This window comes from Pteropus vampyrus, unplaced genomic scaffold (genome assembly GCF_000151845.1).
Source record: "Pteropus vampyrus isolate Shadow unplaced genomic scaffold, Pvam_2.0 Scaffold54, whole genome shotgun sequence".
NCBI lineage: Eukaryota > Metazoa > Chordata > Mammalia > Chiroptera > Pteropodidae > Pteropus > Pteropus vampyrus.
Window position 1 is genome coordinate 19257 of NW_011888835.1, and position 11326 is coordinate 30582.

At 32.9% G+C, this 11326-nt stretch overlaps 1 protein-coding gene across 1 annotated transcript in view; it reads left to right on the forward strand.

Annotated features, from left to right (window-relative positions):
* LOC105292249 (fibrocystin-L-like) overlaps positions 1–11326 on the forward strand; it is a gene marked incomplete at its 5' end in the record, with an annotated part of 117123 nt that overhangs the window by 19122 nt on the left and 86675 nt on the right. Inside the window, 5 exons of the mRNA XM_023530776.1 lie at positions 4351–4498; positions 5018–5172; positions 6972–7094; positions 7789–7894; positions 10896–11006. Of these exons, the coding sequence (XP_023386544.1) occupies positions 4351–4498; positions 5018–5172; positions 6972–7094; positions 7789–7894; positions 10896–11006 (643 nt within the window). The remainder of the gene's footprint in view (positions 1–4350; positions 4499–5017; positions 5173–6971; positions 7095–7788; positions 7895–10895; positions 11007–11326) is intronic.

The following is an 11326-nucleotide window of genomic DNA, read 5'->3' on the forward strand; positions in this document are numbered from 1 at the left end:
ACATTGTTTATATTACTTTCGGAGGTACGATAAAGTGATTAGACATTTTTATACCTTACATTGTGATCACTTCACTAATTTTAGTAACCATCTGTCATAATGATTGTAAAATCATAATATCATTGACCGTATTTCTCTTCCCCTTTTCACGCATCCTCCCTCCCCATCCCTTCTAGTAACCACTCCTTTGCTCTCTGTTTCTGAGTCGTTTTTGTTTTGATTGTTTATTTTTTAATTCCACTTTTAGTGAAACCATATAATATTTGTCTTTCTCTGCATGACTTATTTTACTTAGCATAATACCCTCTAGATCTGCCCATGTTGTCACAAATGACAAGATTTCATTTTTGATAGCTGTATAATATTCCATATATATACCATATCTTTATCCATTCATCTGCTGATGGACACCCAGGTTGCTTTCATATTTTAGGTATTCTAAATAATGCTGCAATGAACATAGGGGTGCATATAATTTTCTGAATAGCATTTTCATTACCTTTGGATAAATACTCAGAAGTGGAATATACTTTATATTATATAGTATATCCATTTTTAGTTTTTTGAGGCATCTCCATACTGCTTTCTATAGGGGTTGCACCAGTTAGCAGGCCTACCAACAGTGCACAAGGGTTTCCTTTTCTCTACATCCTCACCAACACGTTATTTGTTGATTATTTTGATAATAGCCATTCTCACTGGTGTTTTGGGATCTCATTGTGGTTCTGATTTGCATTTCTCTGATGCTTAGTGATGTTGAGCATTTTTTCATACGTCTGCTGGCTATCTGTATGTCTTATTTGGAGAAATGTCTTTTCATATCCTCTGCCCACTTTTTGATCAGATTTTTTTTTTGTTTTTTGTTTTTGTTATCGAGTTGTATGAGTTTCTTATGTATTTTGGATATCAACCTCTCATAGGCTATATCATTAATACTATAATCTCCCATTCAGTGGGTTGCCTTTTTGTTTTGTTGAAGATTTCCTTCACTGTGCAGAAGCTTTTTAAATTGATGTAGTCCCATTTGTTTACTTTTTGCTTTTGTTTCCCTTGGCCGAGAAGATATATTGGAAAAAATATCACTAAAAGCATGTCAGAGAGTTCATTGCCTATGTTTTCCTTTAGGAGTTTTATGTTTTCAGACCTTGTATTTAAGTCTTAACCTATTTTGAGTTTATTTTTGTAAATTGTATAAGAGAGTGGTCCAGTTTCATTTTCTTGCATGTATCTGTCCAGTTTTTCCAACAAAAGGATGTCAAGTGGAATTTATCCCAGAGATGAATGAGTGGTTCAATGTTTGCAAAACGATGTGATTCATCCCATCAACAGAACCAAGGATACAAATCATACGATTATCTCAATAGATGCAGAAAAAGCATTTGAAAAAATTCAACATCCATTTATGATAAAAACTTCCCAAAAAGTGGGCATAGAAGAAATTTACCTCAATTTGATAAAGGCTATATACTATGATAAGCACACAGCTAACATTATACTCAATGGTAAAAAGCTGAAAGCTTTTCCTTTAAGATCAGGAACAAGACAATGATACCCACTCTCACCACTATTATTCAACATTCTATTGGAAGTTCTAGCCACAACAATCAGATAATAAAAAGAAATAAAAGGCATCCAAGTAAGAAAAGTAGAAGTAAAACTGTCACGAAATACAGATGACATGATACTATATATAGAAAACCATAAAAAATCCACCAAAAAATTAATAGAATAAAATAATTCAGTAAAGTAGTAGGATACAAAATTAATATTCAGAAATCTGTCATGTTCTTATACATAGTAACAAATAATCAGAAGAAGAAACGAAGAAGACAATCTCAATTCACAATTGCATAAAAAAGAATAAAATACCTAGGAATAAACTTAACCAAGGAAGCGAAAGACCTGTACTCTAAAAACTATAAGACATTGAGGAAAGAAATTGCAGAGGACACAAATAAATGGAAGAATATACTGTGCTCATGGATTGGAAAGATTAATATTGTTAAATTGACCATCCTACCCAAATCAATTATAGATTCAGTACAATTCCTATCAAAATACCAATGTCATTCTTCCCAGAATTAAAACAAATAATCCTAAAATTTATGTGGAACCACAAAAGACCCCGAATAGCCACAGAAATCTTGAGAAAGAAGAACAAAATGGAAGGTATCATGCTCCCTGATCTCAAACTACACTACAAGGCTACGGTAATCAAAAAGCATGATACTGGCACAAAAACAGACACATAGATCAATGGAACAGAATAGAGAACCCAGAAATAAACTCTCCCTTACTTATATGGTTAACTAACCTATGACAAAGGAGGTAAAAATATACACTAGAGTAATAATAATCTCTTCAAGTCTTTAATTTTGATGAAATCCAATTTATCAATGTTTTCCTCTTATGAATGGTGCTTTTAGTTTCAACTCTTAAGAACTCTGCTTAACCCTAAGTCCTGAAAATTTTTATTTTTTTTCTGAAAGTTTTACAGTTATACAGTTTCGCATTTAAGGCCATGATTGTTTTGAGCTAAGTTTTGTATAAGACGTGAAGTTTCAGATGGAGATTTATTTGTTTGCTCCAATTACTCCAGCACCATTTATCGAAACAGCTGTCCTTCCTCCGTTAAATTAATTTTACACTTTTGTCAAAAATCAGTTGGATATGTTTATGTGGGTATATTTCTGGATTCTCTATTCTGTTCCATTGTTCTATGTGTTGATCCTTCTACCAATACAAATACCCTTGATAACTAGCTATATAGTAAGTCTTAGCATTGGGAGACTGATTCCTCTCACTTTATTCTTCTTGTGAAAAATTGTTTTAGCTATTCTAGGTCTGTGTCTTCTCATATAAATTTTGGAATAGCCTTGTTTATGTCTACAAAACTTTGTTGGTATTTTGATAACGAATTGCATTAAATCCAGATTTTTCTTTTTTTGGAGAGACTTAACACCTTTATTATCTTGAGTCTTCTAATCCATGAACACAGTGCATCTCTCCATTTACTTAGGTCTTTCTTGCTTTTTTTTTATCAACATATTTAGGTCTTCTTTGATTACTTCATCAGCATTTTGCAATTTTCAAGTCATATCCAGTACATGTTTTGTTAGATCTCTATGTAAGTCCTTCATTTTCTTTGAAGCAATTGTAAATGGTCTTGTGTTGTTAATTTTGGTTTCCACATGCTTGTCATTTGTATAGAGAAACGTGATTGGTTTCTGTGCGTTGATATTATATCCTGCAACCTCGCTGAACTCCATGATTTTTTTTACAAAGGAAATACACTCATGTAATCACTACTCAGATCAGGATAAAGAAAATCATTAGCTTCCAAGAGGCTTCCTTGTGCCTTCTTCTTGCTATTAGATTGCTTACTTCTCACCCCTAGATAACCACTGTTTTGACTTCTATCACCATTAATTAGTTTTGCTTGTTTTTAATCATATCAATGAAAAATTCAGTATGTACTCTTTTGCATTTAGCTACCTTTGTTTGATATTGAGAGATTCATATATTACATGTGGCTGTACGTAGTTCGTTGTTTTTATTGCTTTACAGTATTCCATGGCATAAGTATACCACAATTTATCCATTCTATAGCTGGACTTTTGCATTATTTCCAGTTTGGAGCGATTGTGAATAAAAACATTATGAAAATTCTTGTATATGTCTTTTGGGTCTTAAGTTTACTCATTTCTGTGGACAGTGAGGCTTATAGTTCTAAATTCCAGAAAGTTAACAGATAAGTAACTGTGCGGGATCAGAAGCAGGAGAATATTATTTTCACTATTAGAGTTACAATCTATGAATGTTTATAGTACATGTAGCCTTTGTCAACTGATTGGCACTCAGTATTAGACAGGTGTTTCCTGAGTCTGGATCAGTCACTGTACTGACCATTCACTTCTTCATATTGTTAGTTATGTTTTCAAACAACCCTCATATGTTATTTCTTCAATTAGAGTTTTAGGATTTTGATAGCCAAGACCACATCTCATGTCTCTTTGTCTCCCCACAGTGATTAGCACTGTACCTTGAACAGAATGACTGCTCAATAAATATTTGTTCTTTGAGTGATGGAGGGTACACTCTGAATTAATGAGGTATTACTGTGGTTCCAGCTGATTGCTGCATGGATGACTTAGTTGACTTTGGCCTTATTATTGCAGCTATATAGGTATGGTCTGTGTTGATTTATGTGACTCTCCTTAATGTTCTGAAGAATCCCCAATACCTGAGGCTCATTTATGTCATGTCACAAAAGTGTACCATGGTGAAATACTAATCATGTTAGCCATTGTTACATTTAATCGTTTTATCAATATTTATTTTTGAAATTAGATCATCACAAATGAGATAGAGAATGAGTCTGTTTACAGAGGAAATAATTGGCCAGGGGAGTCAAAGATTCGTATTCGAAGAATTCAAGCAGCATCTCCACCTCTAAGTGGCAGCTTTGACGTTCAAGCTTATGGACATAGTCTCAAAGGTATATGAAAAAAGTTCAGAACATGTACATGTGTCAATTGGATAGAGCCGATGTAGACAACCATAATAAACATTTTGGTGTATTTCTTTCTAATATTATTTCTCTACATGATTTATATCATTGAAATGTCAGTAATGTAAAGCTAAACGATCCAGAACAAATTACATTTTCACATTTTCTTTATCACCTCACCAGATTTTCCAGGTTCTATTCCCAAAAGTTTGGTCCTCTTGTAAATCCATGGCTTATTGGTTGTCTGTAAAGTTAAAGTTAATTGATATTAACAAGAAAAGTATTTGAGCCAAGGCTGTAATCTGAGGTGCATTACTCGTGTAATTTTTTGTTTCCAAGAAATAAATAAATTCTTGGCATTAATAGGATGCAAATTCATTTTTACAATATTGGAAAAAGACAGTTAATTTACATGATAATACATAGTATACTTTCCATGTATTTTAAGGATGAAATTGGTTTTTGAATTTTTGACTCCTGCTGTTTCCAATCCCTCTGTGAGCTCAGGCCTCCCCGCTGCAGTGTCAGCTACAGATTTACAGTTTGCTCTCCAGAGCCTGGGAGAAGTGGGAAGAGTCTCTGTTACACGAGAGGGAACTTGTGCTGGATTCTCATGGAACATCAAGTGGAGAAGCTCATGTGGAAAGCAGAATCTTCTACAGGTCCCCCGAGTTGTCATGGTTTCTGTTTTCTTCTACGTGTTACATGTTTACTTGTACTCCAGTTCCTTCAAAAAAGAATTGGAGACTATGTATATTTTTTTAAATGCCAACTCTAGACTAAACATTAAAGAAAGGAAGTTGAGAAGATTATTCTAAACGAAGTTGAACAGATGTTCTCTCTTGTGGAGAATAGCTGTTGATACTTTATTCCCTATCCCCTCTGTAAAAAGTCCAGGAGGATGAGTTAGAAGATCCTTGACAGGGCCAGGAGGAACCTAGGCAGGGTCAGTCTCAGAACTAAATCTGGGTATATGTTAGTGGAGAGGGGCAAACATAATCAGTCTCACCGTCTGTAATGCTACCACTATGCACGAGAGCTGTCTTCTAGGGCCTTGGATGCTTTTGTGGTTTTAAAGATGACCTTTCCAAGTTCATAAGGGGGTCACACCTTAAGCTCTCACCTAATTACCTTTACTTAGTTAGAGTGTGAAGGGGGCAGTGGAGAGAAGCATCAGGCCCAGAGTATGTGAAGGAGAATAGTCTAGAAGAGACTGGGGCTCAGATTAAAAAGGTTGTATTCTCTTTTCATCATGAGGAAATAGTAAATTACTTTGACCTTTTTAGAAGATAATTTAGTAGTACCTAAGTTTAGATACCTTAGGATTCAGCAATCTCAGCTGTATAACTCTCTACTACGGAAATAATAATACAAATATCAAATGATATAGGCACAAAAGTAGTCACTGCAGCATTATTTGCAATAGTAAAAACCTAGAAACCTAAATCCCCATCAATAGAAAAAGGGTTGTTAAAATGACACAACCTTAGCATGAATACCATGCAGACATATGTAGACACACATATATTCATTCACCTAGAAAGATATCCATGACAGAAGGTGGAAAAAATACAGAACTGTATTAAAAAAAAAGAGGATGAGAGGGAAGAGAAGACCAAAAAAAGGTATATAAACAGAATACAATGTACCACACATAGACTACATATGGGGTTTAGTGTAAGAAAACACATGGTCTGAAACTAGAAATGGAAAATTCCACAAACGAGACAGCTCCAGTGACTGGTCTCCCTCTTGGAACTTCTCTGGTGTCTACGCATCTACTTCCTTCTCTCTTTCCTGATGAGGCTCTGCTTCTTCATCACTTCTCATTGCTCTGGGTCACATGATCCATCATAGAGATGCCTATCTCTTTGCTAGGCCCTGTACACATCACCAGATTGCCATATTGGCAGAGGGATTTTGGAATGACCAAGTTGTACATTTTCATGTGTTTTCATTTTTTACCATTACAGAAAATAAAATTCTATGAGTGGATGAAAAACCAGGGTAGTCAGAGATGAAAAATGCTAAATGGAAAAAGTTGACTATTAGGTAGAAAGAGGACTAAATTTATCAATTTTTCAACAATTATTTATCAAAGTGGTCTTACTCAAAGAAAAGCATAGACCATTTTGAGAAAAAATTAGTACATTTATTTTCTTTAAGCATATTTTATTCTAAAAATTCAAGTTAATTTTAGTCATTTAATTCAAGTTGTAGTTGATGCAATATATAATAATTCAATGATCTTAGCATTTTTTTCTTAGATAGATTATGTTCATTTTTGAAGAGGCTTCTTTTCCAAGAAATGTGACTAAAATGGTTTTGAATGGGTTTTTCTTTTTTTTCCATTCTTTATCTTTTGTTTGCTTTTGACCACATTTAAATTTGAAAAAAAGAAAAAACTAGAGTGGTTATATTCATCATACCTTTCTAGTAAAATAATTTTGTCTAAAAACAGGTTAATGATTCCAACATTATTGGTGAAAAGGCTAATATGACAGTTACAAAGGTAAAGGAAGGTGGTTTATTCAGACAGCGCATACTTGGGGACCTACTTCGTACACCCACCCAACAGCCACAGGTATTTTTTAAACTTTCCTCATGATTTTTAACATAATTTTATAACTAGTTGTAATACAAACCTGGTAAAACAGGAGAGGCGATATCATTATTTTTATGTAAATATTTATATTAACAGTTGATCAACTCAATAATATTATTTTATGAACTTTGGGAAAGTCATCTTTCTTATGATAAAATAATAGATTTATGAGCTCTACTACTATCTGTTAAAATTCAAAAATATATTCTTTTATTTAACCTTTACAGTAACTCTGTGAAGTAATTTTTAATGTTACCATTTTAATGATGAGGAAATTAGAGTGTAAGGAATTGAGGTGACTTTTCCAAGAATAACCTTTATTTTTCTTCATAGCATTCAACATCACCATGCATTTACTTTATTCTTATTCTTATTTATAGTCTTATGCAACTATCATCTCACTCTCACTAGAATATAAGTTGAGTAGAGCAGGGATGTTGTCTGCTTCGTTTAATGTTGTATTCCTGTATTGACAGCTTTGCCTGATGTAGAGTGATTGCATTGCTGAATGAATGAATGAAGTGTCAAAGCAGAAAAAGTGTAATTAGAATAAAATAATTTTTGTAAACAAGGAAACAAGTAAAATTCCATCATTTGTTGTAAATTCTGTGCATTTCTACTGACCATGCTACCTCTCTACCTCTGTTCTCTATCTCTGTTTTTCTATTTGCAGGTTGAGGTCTATGTCAATGGAATTCCCTCTAAATGTTCAGGTGACTGTGGATTTACCTGGGATCCTGCGACGACACCCATAGTCAGGGCCATAAGCCCTTCCCAAGGTAACCTCCTGCATTTCAACTTGGAGTATTAGGGAGAAAACAACTAGCAAAAATGCAAATTCCGATAATGATTTTTTTATATGCTAGCAGTTCTACATAGTGAAAAAGAATCTATCAGATCAGAAAGCTATAGAAAGATCATTAATGACTTATTTTTGAGAAAGAAAAAAAAAACCTTTGTGGTTGGCTTATCAGTCTTCTACTTCTTCAATTTCCTTACATTAGAATCCACCTCTAAAATTTCACTCTGATATTGAGACATTTTTCTTAAACTACACTATTTAGGGTATTAATTGGAATTTTTCATCATATGAGACCACTTCTTCTAGGAGATTTAGTACTAAAAGGCTAATAATGAGATGGCTGCTTTTTAGTAAAAGAAAATAATTAGGTCCTAGACTTGAAGACAAAAGATAGAGAAATTATTGCTAAGAACTCAGCCTAGGGGGACATATTATATCATATCTTCATAGTATGTGATTGTTTTAAAAAATGTGATTACACTTTGTGTCTGAACTCCCAAGACTGAAATAAACAGCAGGACTAAGGATTCTAAAGAATGGCGCTTTTCTTTTTCAGTCAGAAAGATAAGCTTAGATCCTATAATCATAAATTTAGTCTTGGTAGTTAGTAGGAAAACTCACTGTGACAAATTAGCCAGTTCTTCCTAGAGCCCCTATTAAGATGAAGAAGCGGGAAAGGGAGCAAAATAAATTGATGGAGAATGAGCAATACAATTTTGCCATAATTGCCGAGATTTTAAGAGCAAAGAAATTGTAGCTAAAGATAACTGCACAAGACGTTTGCAAGTGTTTTAAGGTAGATGTCTATAATCATTTTTAATGCTTGCCTTTTAGTGTAAGGTCAATACTGCCAGTTTCAGCGGGTACAATAGCAATTGGAGTTATATCATTGCCTGCATTGTTGATCTGATCCTCTTCAATCTTCCTTTTGACAAGCCTAAAATGATTGAAGTGTAATTATATATCAGAAAAGAAACTTGAAATTTAAAAAATAATACGCCTTTGTGTTGCGAGAATATCTTCTTCAGATTTTTATGGTAATGATATTAACTTTGGGATAATTCATGTTACATGGGGTCAAATCTTTCAAGAATAAGGATTTGATGAACTTTAAATTGGTTATAGTCCTTTGGTGTCCTTAGTTTTGTATCCATCTTTGTGTTTTGTAATGGATTTCCTGAAAAAAAATATTTCTTACTTCAAATAATTAACAACCTGAATTACTTTTTGCCACATTTTGATAAATTTAATAATAATGAAAAGGTAAGTATAAATAATGCTATAAAAAAAAACCCATATTCTCTTCACTGAAAATTAACAGCTGTTGACATTTTGTCATATTTACTTCCAATCACCAGTTTGAAAAGAGGATATTACAGGAACAGCTGAAGTTGTTCCTCTTTAAGCACCATCCCAAGTCCAAGCTGCCTACAAATTTCTCCAGAGGAAAATACAGTAATTAATTTTGTGTGTATTCTTCCATGCCATTTTTAATACCTTTTGTATATAACACACACAGTAATTTTACCGGGTTTTTTTCTTACTTTTACAAATGAGATATTACAATGTAAATATTATTTGCATCTTTTATCATTCGGCATTCATTTTAAGAAATATTTATATGGTTTTATGCATATCTAATTCATTACTTTAAAGTATTTCATGACTAAATCAATTTATTTGTTTATTGATGGACATTTGGATTGTTTACAGCTTTTATTTTACAAATAAGACTCTATTGAGCTTTGTTGTACAAATCTCCTATTGTATACATGCTAGAGTTTATTTAGGGTATATGTCCAGATGTGGGATTGCTAGGTAATAATTGAGTATATGTGTATTCAGTTTATTAGATGACCAAATTGCTCCCCAAGGTGGCTATACTTCCAGCAGGTATGAGAGCATCATATTCCCCACATTCTTGTCAATATTTGGTATTATCGGCTTCCTAATTTTTGTCAATCTGCTGGGCAAAAGAAGTTATCATTGTTTTAATGTGTCTATTCCCTGATTAGTAATATACAGGAGCATCTTCTTGTGTTTTTCTTAGACTTTTAGATTCTTTCTTCTTCTTCAAATGGCTTATTAACATCCTTTATCCATTTATCAGATTGTCTTTATTTATTGACTTGTAACTCCATGCTGCATATTATGTTCACAAATCCTTTGTACATGTCTTCTTTTAGTATATCAGTTGTGTCCTGTTGTATTATCTTGTTCATGGAAACATTTAACTAATTAGATTATTCTAATTTATATATCTTGTCATTTATGGTTAACCATGGCTTTTTGTATCTTATTTAAGAAATCTATCTCTATATTAAAGTCATTAAGATATTCAAGTTTTCTTCTAAAAGTTTAATGTTTTGTTTTTCATTTTTAGCTGTTTAAATCCATGTGGCATTTTTGTTGTGTGTGATGTTATAGAAGGAGGGTGACTATATCATTTGTTGATCAAATCTGGATGCTTTTAAGAGTTGAATGGAAAACTATTAAGTATATGATGCTGGGACAGCAGGAATATCCTACATACTTGAGGACATAGATCATCTTAGATAAAGGAATCTTATTTTATTTCAAATAGAAAGTATCCACAGCACTTATTTTACAGTTTATCATTTTCTCACAAATTTGTGATGGTTCTGAAATAGTCTAAATTACCATATTGGAATATTTGTTTAATTTCTTTGTTGTAAGAATAATTTTCCTTTCCTCACTTCATTTCATTCTCTCAGTCAGATATTTCTTTCCACTAACCTCTATCAACAGATAGATTCAAAATAAGATGCAATATAGAGCAATTAGGTGGAAAAAAAATACCATTGCTAAATAAATATCATCCCCCCCTTGCTTGCTTATAGGCTAATTATTTATATCTTTTAGAAGATAGACTTATTTTCCTCTGAGAAATATCTGATTTTGTAACAACAGTTTCTATGTTTTGTCATTTTAACATTGTTATTTAAACTTATTTTCAGGGTCCTATGAAGAAAGCACAATTCTAACCATATTAGGCTCTGGATTTTCGCCTAGTTCAGCTGTTTCAGTCTCGGTTGGATCAATAGGTTGCTCTCTTCTTTCTGTGGATGGTAGGTCCTTTTAAAAATTATTATTATTGGGTCTAATTGTCCTTTTCTAAAAGCAAGCGCAATCAAAGAGCACTATTATCCTATAGAGTACCCCATGGGGTCGTAAAGTTGGCAAACTGCCCTGGATAAATGTCTTATCTTTTTAATCTTTGGTTATGACCACACATTAACTCTTTTATTGTGATACAGTGTCTTTATCCCATGATAGTTGATTTTTGTTCTTCTTTTTTTCTTCATAAACTGATAACATGAAATATTTTCTACCTGAAATAATATAAAATAATATTGAATGTCAACAATAATTTGAAATATTAAAAATT